This window comes from Gigantopelta aegis, chromosome 8 (genome assembly GCF_016097555.1).
Source record: "Gigantopelta aegis isolate Gae_Host chromosome 8, Gae_host_genome, whole genome shotgun sequence".
NCBI classification, from domain to species: domain Eukaryota; kingdom Metazoa; phylum Mollusca; class Gastropoda; order Neomphalida; family Peltospiridae; genus Gigantopelta; species Gigantopelta aegis.
In genome coordinates this window covers 21,286,290-21,306,056 of record NC_054706.1, presented here as the reverse complement: position 1 = coordinate 21,306,056, position 19,767 = coordinate 21,286,290, and the positions used below count along the sequence as shown (strand labels likewise).

The 19,767-nt window shown below is 40.1% G+C and overlaps 1 protein-coding gene across 1 annotated transcript; it reads right to left on the bottom strand.

The window, feature by feature from the left end:
• Positions 1-4,014: 4,014 nt before the first annotated feature.
• On the bottom strand, positions 4,015-6,130 carry LOC121379344 (beta-2 adrenergic receptor-like). The gene has a single exon (XM_041507916.1). It carries the CDS (start codon positions 5,622-5,624, stop codon positions 4,665-4,667), a length of 960 nt encoding a protein of 319 aa, XP_041363850.1. The 5' UTR covers positions 5,625-6,130; the 3' UTR covers positions 4,015-4,664.
• Between the last annotated feature and the right edge of the window lie 13,637 nt (positions 6,131-19,767).

The window sequence follows — 19,767 nt, the reverse complement described above, 5'->3', positions numbered from 1 at the left end:
GGTTATTTGAAACTGGCCAAAGCTCAAAGGATTATATCTCTTCGGTCATTTATTATTTCATCACACCTTGCTTTCTCGTGCGTATTGTACATCCAGCAAATGGCATTTTACCAACACCTTCATAGTGGCAAATTCACACTGTTAGTAGATTAACACTATTTTAAAGGTGCAGACCCTAGTTTCAACCCGAAAAAATGGACACTCAGTTTGGCTAAGTTACAAACCTGTAACACATTTGGATAACGTTACAAGAGATTGTAATTCAACACATTTGTAAGAACGAATCTGATTGGATCTCTGCTGAAAATTCCAGGTGGAAAAATCACCGATATACCGGTCGCAAATTTTCTGGCAGAAATACGTCATAGGTTAAGCGAGGAACAGGGTTGTTTTGTAATGACGGCATAAAGACAATTTCTGTAGCGTTCATATTACGTACAGAAGTCGTTAAATACTGAGAAGTTTTTTATGTCAGAAATAAACATATTATTCTTTATTAGTCGTTATCTAATCATGAGAGCAGATTAAACATGTCAAATTATACATCTATGTTCGAGCCGCTAACTGTCAGGCCACCCATCGTCTGCTAATGTACTGCCTAATGACGTCACCAGCTGGCTTATAGGCTTATTCTTACTACAAATGTGACAATTTCCTATTTAAAATTAACCAGCAAACAGTTTAATTAGAATAGGGATAACCCTACTGTGTTTTCCGATTTGCGTACGTATATCGGAAAACACAGTAGGGTTATCCTCTAAGTGAAACAAGAGTTTGAAGTTGAAATACCGTTAAAAATGGACTAAAACTCGACTCCACAACTGTTACTTCTCAGACACATTTTGTGGTATTAGAAACACCAGGGTGACCAGAAAATCTTCGGCTGTACGGAAATTGATAATCTAAGCAATAAAATATACGTAGTTTGATTTCAGTGGTCATAAACGGCTCTAATAGTGAAACATATGTCTATAGTGTTTAAAAACTAGGGTCTGTCCCTTTAAATACATCTAGTAAAAACGTTCATTCTGAATGTTTTAAAAATCATAATTATGATAATTGTCAAAAATAAACTCACAAAAAGGTATATATACCTGCCTGTGCCGTCGTTTACAAGTTTAGCCTACTATCACAATCTTCAAACAGATCCAAAATATTCTCAACGGGGGAAAAAAAACGCTTACCAAAATTGACGATTAAAGCATTCTAATATTCAAAATTGTATTTTTACACAGGATATTAAATAGAATACTAAGAATTTATGTCCTGTTAAATATAGACGTTTTGCATGCAAACAACTGTAAATACGATTTTTAAAATGCTGCATTCCCCCCCCCCCCCCCCCCCCCCCCGAAAACAGGAAGAAATTGACAAACGAATCCAACAAAGCTAAACAGTGTTAGAAATTAGAAATTGGCACTGTTAGCATGTTTTCAATGTAAAAGGAAACCCAACAAGAACAGGTCATAACCAAAAATACAATTTTAATCTATCAGCAACTGCTACGTCTCTAACCTTGAACTCCAAGCACGTAGAACGCTTTTGTTTTCTGGCAATGAGAAATATACTGACGGAAAGAAATAAAGGATCACACAGAGAGCAACAAGAAATAATAACTGCATCAAAACTCAATTGATATTTTCAGAAGTTGACTGGGAACATATAAGCAGCACATTCAACAGTACAGACATTCAATCCCACATTACAACTTGGTATGAAACACAGACATTACTACGCTAGTAGTGAATTAAATATGGTCTACAATTTGATGTGTTCCTTTATTTATTTCCATCAGAATTTTAAAATAAAATTTTAATAGATCTTTCAACTACCAAAACGTATTGTACCAACACCGCAAGTTAAATATTCCTGAGTGTCCACTGCATACGTAATATGCCCACAGAATTAAAAGTATTTATAGCTGCTGATATTAATCCAAACAAAATGGCCGCTATCCATGAAAGACCAATCATAATAGTTGTCTTACAAAAAGTTATGCAGGTGTAATATCTCAAAGGATAGGTTTTAAATATTCAGCGATCCAGGGCTATCAGAGACATAGTTTGCCGAGGTCCGTCCGTGGATGTGGATGTGTAAAGTTTTACATATTTTGAGGCAAAGAAACATTTCAAATTTACTTCCCAGAATGCAGGAAATTGCATCTCCTGCATTCTAGATTTAAAAATAGTTCGGAGGGGCATGCCTCCGGACCACCCTAGCAACTCCGGCCCTTTGGGCCGTCGATTACGCACGCGCACACACACACACACACACACACACACACACACACACATATAAATGTCTGCGTATGGGCCTGGTGTTATGGGTAGTAGACCAGTACCCGACTGGGTGTTTTTACAACCAGTCCCCACAACTGGTGTGTCACATGCCTTGGTCATGCAACCCAAGCCTATGTGGTGTAAGAGGGTTTCCACTTTCACACACTAGACTACCTATCAAGATATTTATTTATTTATTTATCCAGTAATCACCATACATTGGCAAGATATGATGACTAGATAAATCTCTCTATTTTCGGTCACTAACCAAAAATATATACTAAAACGCAAAAGAAACGCAGGTCCTGAAAATGCGAAAGAATTGCACTTTGTAAAGCAGTATCTTTGGTGGAATTGAACCTCAACTGTGTTAAAGGACATGGCACACACCCACACCGCAGTCTCACCTGCGTGTCAATTTCATTACCTGTGTGACGTCACGAATTCTCAAAACACGTTGTTTGCACGTGCTGGATCATCCGTATCATGAATCCAGTGCAAACACACTCATTGAAATGCTTATAAAGCCTACACACCTGGATTTAATCGCATAAATTCAATTTGAGTAGTGACAGACAACAGAATCACATTTTAAAAATGCCGCGACTGACGCAACTCCAGCGAGATATGGCCATCGGGATGTTGCAAGCCGGACAGACCCGTACTGCTGTAGCCAGACAATTGGGATGTCATGTTTCGACAATCGCACGCCTTTCTCAACGTCACCAAATCACTGGATCTGTGAACGATCGACCACGCACCGGCCGCCCGAGGGTGACAACCGCAGCCCTAGACCGGTACATCCGGGTGACCCACCTTAGGAATCGGATGCTGCCAGCAGCTAACACCGCTCACCAGGTGCGTGGTCCACGTGGTCCAGTGTCCGCCGATACAGTCCGACGCCGTCTGAGGGCAGCAGGACTCCGTAACCGCCGTCCTTATGTGGGACCAATATTGACCCCTCGGCACCGCCAGCAACGTCAACAGTGGGCGCAACAACATCAAAGATGGCGACGTGGCCAGTGGCAACAAGTTCTGTTTACTGATGAGAGCCGTTACAATCTTTCCAACGCTGATGGCCGAATCCGAGTATGGCGACGTCGACATGAACGTTACTCCGACTGCTGCGTTCTGCAGGCCGACCGATGGGGCGGGGGTAGTGTGATGGTGTGGGGTGGGTTCTCATTCAACCACAGAACACAACTTCATGTGTTCAGACAACGCGTTAATGCCGCCGTGTACCAAAATGACGTCATCAACAATCACGTCGTTCCCTTCTTTGCCGCTCACCCACGTGTGCGCTTGCTGCAGCAAGACAATGCCAGGCCGCACACTGCCAGGGCAACACAGGCGTTGCTGGCTCAGCACAACATCCCAACGTTGCCGTGGCCAGCCTTATCTCGGACATGGCGCCTATCGAACACGTCTGGGATGAAATCGGACATCGCCTTCAGGCTCGCGGACAACCTCAGAATATGCAGGCGCTGGAGGCAGCATTGGTCCATGAATGGAACTCACTCCCTCAGGCATTCTTTCAACGGCTTGTCAACTCAATGAGGAGACGTTGCACTGCCTGTTTGAATGCCCAGGGTGGTCACACGCGATACTGACTTTGACAATGCTACAGGTCGTCTCTTTCACATTTTTAACATGGACCCCCACCCTACTTTATGACATGAAACAATAGCCAAAAAGGAATTCAATCAAAAATTTCCAACACCAATGTGTGCCGAATTGGTGTAGCTCCAAAATAAATGTTGAAATCTTCATTTCGTTTTGTTTTTTTAATATTTTATATCCAATTTAATGAGAACCTGCGTTTCTTTTGCGTTTTAGTAGACATAAGCCCTACTCGACTGAGTATTTCAGAGTAGATTTTCAATAAACATACTCTTTAAATCATTTGTTAAAGTACAGTAAAGACAAATAACTTTTAGTTTGCGATAACAATACAGAACTTCTATATTTATTAATAAATTAGAGTTTAGAAACGCTTTTTTAAAGTGCAGAATGTAGCTAGCGTCTTACAAATAATGATGTCATGTATCTTGTATGACGTCATACAGCAAAAGCCTTGCAAGGTTGATAATACTCGATTTGCGTACACAAAACTGGAATAAATAATGATTTTCCGAAAATTGCTGTAGGATTGCAAGATAAAAGAAATAACTGGTTACTGTCTTAAGATATCGGCTTTATCTTGCTCGGGTCGAATGGCGAATGCAGCTCGGCAGAGTTTTGCTGCATTCGCCATTCTAACCTTCGCAGATAAAGCCGGTATCTTAAGACAGTAACCAGTTATTCCCTATACCGTATATATACATACATACATACATACATACATACATACTTACATACATAGGCCTACATACTGAAAAGGAACATTTATGTTCCGTCCACTCTATGTTGAAAGCGTGGAAGTAATTTTAAAAACGATTTGCGAAATGCTGCATTTTTGGCAGAATATAAAAAGAAATTGGCACAAGAATTCAATAGGGCCAGACACATGGTAAGATTCGAAGCTTCGTAAGATATTGCGGGAACATGTGGCAAGTTTTCAATGTAGAAGGGAATCCAGCAAAACAAGGATATGCAACATATGAGAAACATAATCTTAATCTGTTTATAACTGCTGCGGTATTTAACCCGATCACCAATGGCGCTCTGTGCAATGGAACATTTCTGTTTTTTGGCAATGAGAAATATTTTAAAATAAAATACAAACGAAATCGCACAACTACCGAAAAGTATTATACCAATCCCGTAAGTTAAATATGCTTGAGAGGTTGCTGCCTGGGTACAACATACGGCTACGGTATCAAAAGTATTAAAAGCTATAGATAATAATCCAAACAACATGGCAGCTATCCACGCAGAACCAATAAAAAACGTCGTCTTAAGAGGAGTTATCCAGATGTAATATCTCAAAGGATAGGTTATAAAAATCCAACGGTCCATGGCTATGAGAGTCATGCTGAAAAGCGATGCTGCAAAACTGACGAAAAACAAGATGTACCAAAGTAAACAGCAGAATTTGTTAGTACTCAAGAATGTGCCCACGTGTTCATTTATGAACCAAACGACACCAAAGGAAGCCGTGAGTCCGGCAATCAAATCAGCGGACGCCAGTGACGTGATATGCATATTTCCCATAGTTCTCAAGGCAGAGTCTCTGCAAACGACAATGATTGTCAGAGCATTTCCAACGCAGGTTATAATGGACTCAGTAATTAAGACTGCTAGTATAACTTTGATTCCAGGGTCGAACTCTCGAAGATGCTCATGGTCACTAGGCTGTAGGCCTATTCTAGGCGTTACGGACATCTGGAAAACAGTGCTGTTCATGATTTGTTTTGTTTTCTATTGTTGTATTTTATCTTTGCTGTACAACGTAGCTGCTGACAATGTTACAAGGGTGATGAACTCCTTCTCAAGTTCTTTATAATGGTCAAAAATTAATTGTTCAGTATACATACATATTTTTTGTGGGGGTTTCTTGTGGGGTTGGGGTTTTTTGTATTACCTTCTTATTAGTTTCCGTGAAATTTAAGTACTAGTACTGTAACGTTATCTCCATATGACTTTCCATTAATCTGATGTATCTGATGATCCTGTCTTTGCACTGGGAAATGTCAGTAGTGTTTTCCACTGGCCTGTTAATTGTTTTCCAACGGAGGGTGGCGGTTTCTTTTTGTGCGTCATTGTGGACTGCTATCCACGTAGAGTATCTGGTTATTCGCCATCTCAGAAAATAAAGAAAGACAGGAGCTGAAATAGCAATTGCCTTTTTATAAATAATAACGAAATGTGTATTGAGCAAGAAGTCTACGAAAACATGGCAGCCATCACACACGAAAACTTACAACTTAGCATGACGTCATGAAACGGGGAAAACGCGGCTCAGTGTTACGTCAGATGTAAACACGGAAGTAAAAGTTGACATGCTTTGAAGCTTTGATCAGACAGGGCTCTCAGACACTTGGCCCGAGTACTCTGACGGTAAGAGAGCTAGACGGACATTTCGACAGTTATTACGCTTATTACCGTCAGAGACCAATTTCTATAAAGTTTAAAGTTTGTTTTGTTTAACGACACCACTAGAGCACATTGATTTATTAATCATCCGCTATTAGATATATGGCCATTTTGACAGTCATAGAGAGGAAGCCCGCTATTGTTTTTCAATTAGTAGCAAGCCATCTTTTATATGCACCATCCCCGACAGAATAGCACCAATCTAATTAAAATTAGCTCCACTATTACATGTGGATCTTACAGCAGCCTGTTGGAGCTCATGTTCAGTTGACAATCAAAACTTTACTTGCAAAATCATGCCAGTGATTTGAAAAGAATTATGCCGAGGGTATACGAAATGATTCGGGTGAATTATGAAGTATGCCGGAAATTAATTGCAATATAAAATTTTATATAAAATTCGTTTCAAGACGAAACAAAAAACCGTGATTCAGGAGTTTCCCCAGGGCCGTTAGGTGTAGCGACCCGACACGCTTTGGTCCGTAAAGTAAGCGCTTTTGACGCCGTGGGAGCGCCTTAAATCAATTGCCGCTACGCCTTGATTTGAAGTGCTTTAGAAAAATAATTATCACAAGTACGAGACTGGCAAGCGACTACCTCTTGCAAACAACTTGTGTACCAGTATATCAAGCACACCTAATCACCATGACAGGTACAACACTTCCTAAATACCTAACAATGGACCAGTCGTCTGCTAAAAATTGGTGTTTGGTAATTTTATCACATTTACTGGGACCGCTAATCCGTCAGGAAGGCGCTTACGGGTAACGGGATTCCCGTGCAGAGCAATTAAGCTTCAAAGCCGATCAAAGAAGATACCCATTGTCAGAATCAACTGTTCCATTTAAATGAATAAACGATAGGTTAAGCACTTTTTAAAAGTACGGTTAATTGGCAATCACTCATTTCTATCCTAACACCTCCTTCCCCAAACACACACACACGCACACGCACACACACTGAAAACATCCAGGGCCCGCGCTGTCGGTAGCCAAATTAGCCAATGGCTAATTAAAAATTATTTTCACAAAAAATAGCTAATAAAATTTGCAAGTGGCTAAAATTTTGGCTCAGCCATTTTCTATCTATCTCTATCTATCTTCTACATAATCTATCCGACACCTCAAACATAATAATAATACCAAATATTCAATTAGCATAATAGCGATCTTGCGACCGGTAACGAGAAACAGTGCTATCCAGAATACAGCGTAGGCCTTATGATGTTTGCTTATTTGAATAATCACGGTTATTAATTTTAACGGCATGGATTCGACATGTATGACAGCAATGTGACGGTGATTCAGTGTCTGGAAGATCTGTAACTTGTTATTTTAATTAACCGGCCTCGGTGGCGTCATGGCAGGCCATCGGTCTACAGGCTGGTAGGTACTGGGTTCGGATCCCAGTCGAGGCATGGGATTTTTAATCCAGATACCGACTCCAAACACTGAGTGAGTGCCCCACAAGGCTCAATGGGTAGGTGTAAACCACTTGCACCGACCAGTGATCCATAACTGGTTCAACAAAGGTCATGGTTTGTGCTATCCTGTCTGTGGGAAGCACAAATAAAAGATCCCTTGCTGCCTGTCGTAAAAGAGTAGCTTATGTGACGACAGCGGGTTTCCTCTAAAAAAAATCTGTGTGGTCCTTAACCATATGTCTGACGCCATATAACCGTAAATAAAATGTGTTGAGTGCGTCGTTAAATAAAACACTTCTTTCTTTCTTGTTATTTTAATTTGTAAAGCCTTTGAACCAAAGTAATAAAAACAAACTGACAATGCGTGTCAATTTGAATACACATGCCAGTTCAGGGCCGAAAGACATGTAGGCTACCCCAATGGCTGAGTTCAGCCAGACCGAGCGAAAACAAAACGTTCGCTACACTGGTTTGTGCGCTTCACGTTAAACCAGTGTTCGAGATTAACGGTATCCCGATATCCCGGGGATACCAGAATTTAATTTTAGATACCAGACTTCAATAACCCAGTATCCGACCGGGATATCATATAATGTTTGTTTTTGTTTTTTTAATCTTGCGTTTTCATTCTTCGCTGAAACATTGAAAGTCGGCCTTTGCTGGTGAACTTAAGTAACAGTGTCGTCCACGTTTGTTACGATGTTATTTATGAATTTCATTTAAGTGGGATACTAGATTTTGAAATGTTAGTATCCAACTGGGATACTGCCCAAAATTTTTAATCTCGAATACTGCGTTAAACCAAATGGACACGACGGACACCAATCAAATAGTTCATGAACGTTAGGAAGAACGTTCGTTGGCTGAACTGAGGAGAGCTCACGGCGCGAATATACATCACGCTTCAGAGTCAGCTGACACCCACGTGTCAAGAGACTCTAAACAGTACGATTACACAGAAGTAAATCTTGATGTAAATTTTAGGAAAAACAATAGTTGTTAAATTGGCATCAATGAATACCTAACTGAGTTTCGTTTATTTCCTTTATCTTTGTTAATTTTGTACCTATGGTCGAGAGTACGCATGCAGATTGCGATCGCGGGAAATGAACATGTAGTATTTATACAAATTGCAGTTAAACGTACACTGAATTAGTTTACAATCATGGGCGTACGACCCGGGGGGGGGGGGGGGGGGGGGGGGGGCGGCGGTTGTTGGGGGGGCGGGTTGTGGGGCAATTGCCTCCCCCCCCCCAAATTCGGGCAAAACAGTGGGAAAACAGTGGGGAAAATTCGGGCAGTTTTTATCTGGGTAAAATTTCGGGCAAATCAACCCCTCCAGCCCCCCTAAATCAAAGAGTCCCCATACGCCCATGTTTACAATACTCATATTAATTTTGTGTTATATATATATATATATATATATATAATATATATATATATATATATATATATATATATATACTCTTCAAAAAAAGAAACGCAAAAGGGTACAAATGGGTTATAACTCCGATTTTATGTTTCCTACCGGTTCATGCTTTGTGAATATAAGGTCATTGTATGTCCCAAACACATTCCCACGGTTACATTCGATAAACGCAGCTACTGTACAATAAAGTTCCAAAATGTGAATATTCGCAAAAACGCAGCCACGTGCAAACCATGTCACCACTGCACGTGCGTTGTCTGCACGTGCAACATGAACACCGACAGTATAAAAGTGCAGGGTGTTCGCTTGCCTGGCCTCTGTATCTGGCCGACAGTTGACAATCCAGGACATGCCACGTCTCAGTGAACCGCAGAGAAACAATGCCATCGGCCGACTAGAGACGCAGGCGAATCCAGAACGGCCGTTGCCAGGGCATTCCATGTGTCCCCAAGCACCATCTCCAGACTGTGGGACCGTTACCAGCAACATGGATCAACACGTGACCTCCCTAGATCCGGTCGACCACGGGTCACTACCCCCGGGCAGGACCGCTACATCCGGGTACGCCACCTTCGGGAACGATTGACTACTGCCACCTCCACAGCCGCGGCAATACCAGGTTTGCGCAGGATATCCGACCAGACCGTACGGAACCGCCTACGTGAGGTAGGAATTCGTGCCAGACGTCCAGTTCGAGGTGTCATCTTAACACCACAACACCGTCGACTCCGACTGCAGTGGTGCCAGATTCATCGACAATGGCCTCAACTGCGATGGAGACAGGTGTGGTTCAGTGACGAGTCCCGATTTCTGCTCCGACGTCATGATGGAAGATGTCGCGTGTATAGGCGTCGTGGTGAACGTTATGCGGCAAACTGCGTGCAGGAAGTGGACAGATTCGGCGGGGGTAGTGTCATGGTGTGGGCAGCCATCTCACACACTGGCAGAACTGACCTGGTCCACGTGCAGGGCAACCTGAATGCACAGGGCTACATTGACCAGATCCTCCGGCCACACATCGTTCCAGTTATGGCCAACGCCAACGCAGTGTTCCAACATGACAACGCCAGGCCTCACACAGCACGTCTCACAACGGCTTTCCTACAGAACAACAACATTAATGTCCTTCCTTGGCCATCGATATCACCGGATTTGAACCCAATTGAGCATCTATGGGACGAGTTGGACCGACGCCTCCGACAGCGACAACCACAGCCCCAGACCCTGCCCGAGCTGGCAGCAGCCTTGCAGGCCGAGTGGACCACCATCCCCCGGGACGTCATCCGTACTCTGGTTGCTTCAATGGGCAGGCGGTGCCAGGCAGTTGTCAACACACGCGGAGGCCACACCCGGTATTGACTCCAGATGACCTTGACCTTGGTGGTGTGTCCTATCACTTACTCACAATGGACTAGAGTGAATTGAGAACAATCCTGCAACATTTGGTAATTATCGGACTCACCATTCAATAATTAAATCAATTCTCCAAATGTTACGACAATGTGGTTTTGCGTTTCTTCTTTTGAAGAGTATATATATATATATATATATATATATATATATATATATATATATATTTGTAAGACTGTGAGGTGACATTTAATAGTTAGCTGGATTTTAAAAAAGACCGTAAATTTTAATTTTATTAACATTTTTATTTTTTTTAATAAATGGAATATACTGTGAAGTCAACATTTTTACAAGCAGAAATCACAACAAACATGAATTTTAACAGGACGCTGAAATCAACAGTAACAATATGGCACAAATTATTAAATTGTTGAGGATGGGTTTACCGTACTTAATTGTGTTTCTTTTCTTTTTTTCTTTTTTTAAAGCATGATTAGCCGGATTGAAGGCAAACACTTAACTGTTTTCAACCCACTACCCCACTTATTTTGGCTTGATTTGTGTTATACTGATGCTAAAAATGTAAGCGCCTTAAAAAAAATCCTGGGGAAAGGCCTGTGATGGTATAGCCATAAAATCGGTTTATACTAGAATACAATCCAGAGTTTATTACTGCACTTTTCTCCCTGTTTTTTCAATGTTGAAATAGACCAACAAGTTCGCCTATTGCATAAATAGTCTCGCCCGATAGTTTTAGAATGTGTATGCTCCCGAATAACGCTATAAAAGGCGAAGTATAATTGGTCGATATTTAAATTGTTATTTATGGATGAAATGTCACCTGGACATGGGAGTCCACGCAATGCTTTTAGATCTACTGGTAGACCCAGTAGAGCTAATTTTAATCAGATTGGAATAGCACATACCTCGGCCTTTGATATACCAGCCGTGGTGCACTGGCTTGAACGAGAAATGGCCTAATGGGCCCACCGACGTGGATAGATCCTAAACGACCGCGTTTCACGCGAGTGCTTTACCACTGGGCTACGTCCCGCCACCCCGACCACCACCTCCCAATATATATAAACTCTGCTCAATTTGCTGCCTGCAAAACTGTAGTAAAAACATTCCCGCTCTGAGTAATACAATAAAAGTCCTGTTTGACGTTAAATAACTTTACATCGATCATTTTCGAGCTCCCTGATAACAAGTAATTCACATATCAATAATTAATATACACATTACGAATTTAGGAGAAATATTTTAAACGGGAGGAAAAGTTAACTATGAGCTTTATGGCATTGTGTTGAAAAGATGTATACATGGACTACCAACGCATACTGACACTTTAAGAAATGAAAAAAACCCGCGTAATTTTAGAGTTAATAAAAAATACGTGATTATTCCTTTTGTTTTGTTTTCATGGCGTCCGGTATTTTAGCTTAGGACGAAGTGACGTTACCTCCTACCAACTCCTGTATGCACAGTGTAAACAAAAAAAAGTAATTTACGACCAGGAGCTTCCCTTTGATCAACCGGACTTGTAAAAAAAACATAAATGACTTGATAATATAATAAACTATTTAACTAAATATATTTCAATTTGCATTAACGAAATGGGGTTATAGTATTTTTTTTTTTTCTTTAAAAATCCGAAGAAAAAATGCATACTAGTAGGCTACGTTGGAACCAAAACGACCACTCACGATACCGAAATGATCATTTTATTTTCTTTGGGACTACGTAATTTGTCAGTTATGTGATTTTAGATAGGAAAGTCTTCTTAATCAACAGTTTTACAGACTTATTTACAGTAATAAAGCATGACGGCTGATAATGTCCATTACCATTTTAGGTGGGGCAGGTTATTTCACCATACCCTGTGATGTTAATATCGGTACTTCTTTTTCTTTCTGTTTTTGTTTTGTTTTTTTGACTAGATGGCGGTAATTATTTGCCTCGTCTGATTACCCACCAAATAAACGCCTGCCAATCAGGAATCGCCGGTGGAGGCAACGGCTCGATAGACCAATTAACTAAGAAAATAGTCCGATTATCATTTAAGTACGGAGTAACTACTAACCAACAAACAACTAACCCACTGTCCTGGACAGACAGCCTAGATAGCTGAGGTGTTTGCCCAGGACAGCGTACTTGAACCTTAATTGGATATAAGCACGAAAATAAGTTGTAATGAAATAAAAGTACGGAGGTTAATCAATCAGTCGATCAATCAATCACGTTATTTGCCACAGCTGTAATCAACTTTTGGCTGAAACAGAATATATACATTTCGCAAGAAATGGTCACAATATGAAATAGCATAAACAGTATACACACCTATACATACATACATACATACATACATACATACATACATACATACATACATACATACATACACACATACATACACACACACATATACATATATATAAAACAGAGGCGAAACACGGATTATCATGTTAAAATCTGCCGACGTTGCATAGAAAAATAAATAAATTTAGCTGACTGTAGTGTCTCATATTTGGATTTTAATGATAATAAATTAATACGTTTATTAATCGATTGCCATGTACAATAATATTTCTTTAAATACTAAGTTCTTAGTTATCTGTAGCATGGACATAGGGCCTACAAGCAAAAAGTGATATTCATTTTCTATAGTATTCATATTACAAACTGAACAGATTCTTTATTATCTTGGAATATTTTTAAATCTCCCATTTTCGATATTAATATTTAACACGCCACATTTAAAATTAAGCAATGAAATACTAAAGTTCAATATATAAATATTATCCAAGTAATTTTCAAAAGTATAATTTTGTTTCTAATGAATTTTTAACCTCACCCCTCAGATTTGTTTGGAATTTAGTTTTTATGGTGGTTTTGGCTGGAAAAGCTTAATTTTCAAAGATCCGACCAGCGGTTTGGGTGCTACAGATCGCCCATTTCGGCGGGGGTCTTATATTTGAACGTCTATAAATAAGTAACCACTGGTCCAATCTTGATAAGAATGACATCTCTTGAATGGAAATTGCCCAAGGATTTCAAATGACCTTTAGAACTTCACTTTGACCTTGAATTTGACCGTGTTGCCCTCGTGATCTTGAAATAAAAATTCGTCAGAATTATAGCCCAACATATTTTCTACGAGGTGTAATATTCCTCTGTAGTCCACAAAACAAATCAAAAAAATTTCTCCATGCAATTTAACTTCAATTTATTTAGTACCCTGTTACAGATAATTCCTACTGACTATGAGTAGACATTAAATGTTCTTGAAATTTGGCACACACATACTACTGACCATATTGAACAATAATTAATGGAAATTAAAACAGTTGACTGTCTCAGATGTTTGTAGAAGCCATGCCGATATTGACGATTTATGTCTATATTGCAAGTATTGGAATGTTCTAAGTATCTACGCCAAACCCCAACTATAGTGATATATACCATAATTACGAAACGTAGGCCCCTAACTAACCAGTTTCCGTGTGTTATAATTAATGCATTTATCCTATGGAAACCTAGTCCATAGATACTGTTCTATGCTTTAGTACATATAAAGTAACATTAATTTAACACCAGGTGTGAACCTCTAACAACCACATGTTCATCAAGTTAAAACAATGGGGAAAGTTCTGGGGTGTTTTTATTTCAAATTCATAACTTTCTGAGGTTGCTTCCTAAAATGTAAGTGTACATATATTATTCTAAAACACTTCTAATACTTTAGATTGTAACTTATAGAATAAATCAAGCATTGGTGTACTGTAATTAATTAAAACATTTTCAAGTTTGTTTGTGTCCTGTCATAGACAGACTTGATACATGTAGTCTGTATAGTAAACCAAGTGTTTGGAATCCACCCCTCTATCGATAATCTAGACAGACTAATGCAGCATTGACATCTGAACTGATGCACCATCTCTCGTCATCTTCCATCGATACGTCATATTTCTTCTCAACAATGATATCTGGCTCGATTTCAATTTCATGTTGAACATGATCATTTCCTGAGCTGTTGCAAACACGTTCCTGAGAGTGATCACAAATTCTTTCTAAAAGCTGGACAAATAATTAACATAGCTGACAATCAGGACTCTGCGGACACTGATGCCGATGAACAAAATGAATCGCTATCTGAACCTCACCAGTCTTCTAGCGCTTCTACATTGAGAGTCTAGATCAGACAGTCATCCTACATGAATGTGTTTTACAAACATAACAATGTTTGAGTAACTCTTGACACTGGCGCCACTGGAAACATGGTCAGACTATCAACTGCACAAGCATTGGGATTCCACATCCAAAAAACCTCACAATCAGCTTATCAAGCAGATGGCTCATCTCCCTTGAATGTGATTTGAGAAACTACTGCCACTTTCTCTGGGGGAGATAAGGAATTCCATTTTGAAGGTTTGATCGTGGAACACCTAGATGTAGACATACTTGCTGGCACACCATTTATGGAAAGTAACGACACCGGCATTCGACCTGCAAGGCATCAGATAAGTCTTATAGATGGTACACTTGTACTACGGCTCTATAACTGAAACAAAGGGTAAACACACCATTCGCGAACTTGTTTTACTAATGACTACCCTCTTCAAGATGATTTGTATGCTGTAGAACCACGAAACGATAACATTCATTCTACTCAATCCGAAACATGGCCTCCACACAGTCTCCTCCAAAGTGTATCGGGGAGAATGTGCATACCAAACACAACTCACAGTCTACAACTTCTGAGGAAAACTGAACTTTTTTGTCAAATTCAACCAGTATTCACCCCAGATGTTGTCAATGTCAGTGACAAACCACATCTCCTCAGAACATATACCAAATCACAGTCACATGGCAAGTTCTCAGACCAAATTCAAATAGGCCCTCACATTTATTCTCTTCCAGGAAATCGGAAAGGAATTCAGTGCTCTGGTTCAGGAATATGATGATGTATTTGACCTTTTCATAGAATGCTACAATGGTGCCAGTGGTCCATTCCAAGCAGTAGTTAACATGGGTCCAGTACAACCTCCTCAGAGGAAGGGAACAGTACTCCAGTACTCCAGAAAGCAACTCGGAGAACTCCAACAGATGTTCGATGACCTCAAGGACAAGGGAGTTTTCAAACCTCCTGAAGATGCAGGTATCAAGGTTGAATACGTTAACCCTTCCTTCCTTGTTAGAAAACCATCAGGCAGCCATCGCCTGGTCACTTCATTTGGTGATGGTGGTCGTTACACCAAAACCTCAGCCATCCCTGTCACCAGATGTAGATTCAACATTAAGACAAATCGGTCAGTGGAAATATATTATCACCACTGATCTGTCCAGCGCTTTTTATCAAATACCACTTGACAAGAATTCCATGAAGTATTGTGGTGTCGCTTCTTCGTTTCGCGGTATCCGTGTATACACCCGATCGGCAATGGTTATGCCAGGTTCAGAAACTGAACTAGAAGAACTTATGTGCAGATTTCTGGGAGATTTGTTGACGGAAGGGGTCGTCACTAAACTCGCTGATGACTTGTATTGTGGAGGAAATACTCCTGAAGAATTAATCAACACTTGGCGTCGGTTGTTGACAGCCCTTCGACACAACAACTTACGACTCTTGGCCTACAAAAAATTAATCACTCCACAATCAACCACAATCCTAGGATGGAACTGGCAACAAGGCTGTATTCAGGCTAGTCCTCACTGCATCGTTACTTTAGCATCGTGTTCGACTCCTAACACAGTCTATGGCTTGCGCGCATTCATTGGTGCATACAAAATTATCGCTCGCGTTACACCCGGCTGTTCGAAAAACCTTGCCCTTTTTGACGATATTGTAGCAGGTCTCCAGTCAAAAGATGAAATAGTTTCGAGCAATGACTTTCATGATGCCTTCTCTCATGCCCAGACAATGCTCTCTTCAAACAAAGCAAAGCAAAGCCCCACAGTGTCATAATGAATCGTGTCAAATATGTGCTTTCATCCAACAAATTGAAAATTCTGTTATTCGACACATTTTCATAGATGACATACTATCAGGTAAAACTCGGATACCCTTCACCACGTGATCAACTTGGCACTCACTACAAGAGTGCAAGGATTTACAGCATACTCATTCTCGCCTGATTCAAGGTACTTGCCCTTTGAAGAAGCTCACCAACATCAAAGATGTTAAACGTTACCTCAATACGGTAGCCATTGCCAAAAATGTTCTCGTCGTATTGTTGTTCTCTGACAAGTTCTAGAAGGTCTCCTCAATGCCTTACCTATTCAGTTGAATCACCTATCGGCATTTGAACTGAAGAAGGTAGTTCAAAGATACTTCTTTGGGCTTGACATGGATCGTTGCATTGACTCTGTATCCAACAATTACCATATGTGTGCTGCTCTGCGCAAGCCTCCATCTCCCGTTATCTAACAAAGTTCAAGCAATCCACCTGAGACTGTAGGCAGACTCTCTGCTGCAGATATCCTTAAACGATAACGCCAAGTCATCATGGTTGTTAGGGAATGTGTTACATCCTTTACAGTCGCCTGTCTGATTGATAACGAACGTAGTGATGTCATTCGACAGGCACTGATGCGTTTGTGCATAGAATTACGCCTTCTTGACGGACCCCCAGTGGTCATCCGCACAGATCCTGCTTCAGGCTTTCTCGCGCTGGCAAATGACAGTTTCCTACACAAACACAGGATCACTCTTAAAATCGGTAGGGTCAAGAAAATTAACAAGAATTGGAAAATGAACTCCGTCATCAAGATCCTACTCGTGGTCCTGTTACTCCTACCGAGTTAGCCATAACAATTCCCACATTCGAAACCGTGGCGTACCATCTCGTGAAATGTGGATTCAGAGAGACCAATTCACAAGCAGCCAATTGCCCCTCTTTGACCAACAACTTATCACAGACCAACACTACGCCAGATTATCAAACCACCCACACAGTGAATTATCCAAAACTCCTTTCAACCATGCCTTCAGTACATGTTGGTGACTTAGTGTATCTATATTGTGACAGAAATAAGACGTGTACGTAATCGATATCTTGTTGTGAACATTGATGGGCCATGGTGCGACATCCGCAAATTTGTTGGATCACAACTTAGAAATACATGTAACTGTTATTATGTCAAACGTACTGAGTGTTACATAGTACCAAATAAGACTTGTCAAATTCCACTGTGCTTCCGGTGAGACAGATAATGATGATGAAACACCCCCAGATCCTGACGTTCACACAAATTATGATCTTCCTCTGATTCCAACCGAGATTGCATTGCCTCTACCAGACACCTCTTCCCAACCACTGGTCACATCCTGGACACATCAAAGGAGGATTCACTACTTCCCTCCAGACCAAGACGATAGAGAAATCTACTGAGTCGATTTAATAATTTTGTGTTGAACAAACATTCACAATGTTTTTATTCTGACCATAACAAAGAAATATACCGTGTCAGTGTCATGAATTTGTATATAACTATCGTTTACCATGTTTTATTCCAGACCCCAATGACAAGAACATCTACCGTGTTGATTTTGATGACTTTGTGTTGATTTAACATTGACCATACCTTTAGTCCAGATTCACAGACATTAAGTTCTAACATTTAAAAAAACCTGACAGTTACGTTGACAGTACAAAAACAAAAAGAAGAAAAAAGTGGTTACGCCAGATATTGTTAGTACTTGATGTTAGCAACCTTGGTTGGAGTTATCTCCCTTGAAGTATTGGGTGAAAGTAATCGCCCTTGTTTGTCGCTCTTTCTTCTCCTTTTGTATTTCTCCAGTAAAGTTGTGTTTCATTTTCTAAGTTTGTGTTTATGGTCAGTAACTATTAGGGCGGCAACTATTCTCTTAACTGGTGCTATCAATCCAAGTTCATAAAGAAGAGATTCGACATATACAGACCGGTTCTTACAATTTCTAATACATGTCATTTTAAATCTTTAAAATTTGTACAAATTATAAACAATAGAATTTTGGTTATGAACGATTTTTAACCAATACAATGGAATTCTTTGTGTACGTAAAACAGAAATGGGTATTCTCCTAATTCTGCAAAAACAGCAGCATTTGGTGTTTTAGCTTTTGCATTTAAAATAGTCTTACAGTACTTAATTTCAAATTTTTCCAGGTCTGCAATAGTATTTATGCTAGCTACTTCGGAACCACAGCAATGTAGGTAGAATCATTCTATCAAAAACATACAATTGTGTGCTAATATCCACTGGAACAGACAAAAATAAATTATACAAAGAAAATACACTTTGCATGGCCTGTTCCGCTAATATTCTACATGCTGTCTTAAAATTACCAGTAGAACTAAATGTAATACCTAATAATTAAAAGTATCAATAATATCTATCGCTGTGTTTTTGTATTTAAAACTAAAGTTATGGAGTGATTTACTTTTTCCAAATACACATATTTTGGTTGTACTGGTAGTAACTTCTATTTCCCATTTATCGCAATAAGAACTCAAGTTGTCAAGCAATGTCTATAATTCCTTTGAATTTGAAAAAAAATTACAGTATCATCAACATAAAAATAGAAATCTCATTTGTGACGGTACATGCTCTTAATTTTGTTTTCGCCTGTGGCGATATTAATTGTTTTAGAAGGCCGTGTGCAGTTCCAAATTGCACTTAACCAGGTGGGCAACTTGTTACGTAATACTTCTGTGCGACGGTCATCGAGCTTTTCCAATACACACCCAGAGCAGGTGTGGAGGCCATGTGGCTAGTAGTTACGTAATATCTCCGGTAGTGCTGTTTATGGCCAGGGGATTGCTGGCGGGATGGCGACAGCCAGACTGACGATCAGAGAGAAATATACCGACTCTGTGAGAGGTGGTATATCACTTGATAGGGGGAGGACCGCCTTGTACCCCCAGGAGATACTGGGATTTTTTAATAAATAGCTAGGGTTTAGAGATATCTGGGAGAACCAAAAAGGAAGGCTTCCCGGGAACGTTGTCCGTCTGGACTTTGGTAAATATATTATTTCTGCTCTGTTGTATAACCTTGATGTGATTGATGTGACTTTAAATATTTTAATACTGTATTATACCAATATTCTTTAGACAGTGTCTTCGGTCATCTGACGAAGTAAATCGTAGACTTTTTGTTCTAACATTATACGAGTATTTGGTAATATAAAGCTTAGCCAGTCATCCTAGAAGACCTAGGTAAACTGTAGGTTATTGTCTTTATTGTGATAGGTACCAGTATTAATTCTG

Excerpts from the sequence above, each read along its gene's own strand:
- LOC121379344 (XM_041507916.1), bottom strand. The coding sequence starts at position 5,624 with ATGAACAGCACTGTTTTCCAGATGTCCGTAACGCCTAGAATAGGCCTA.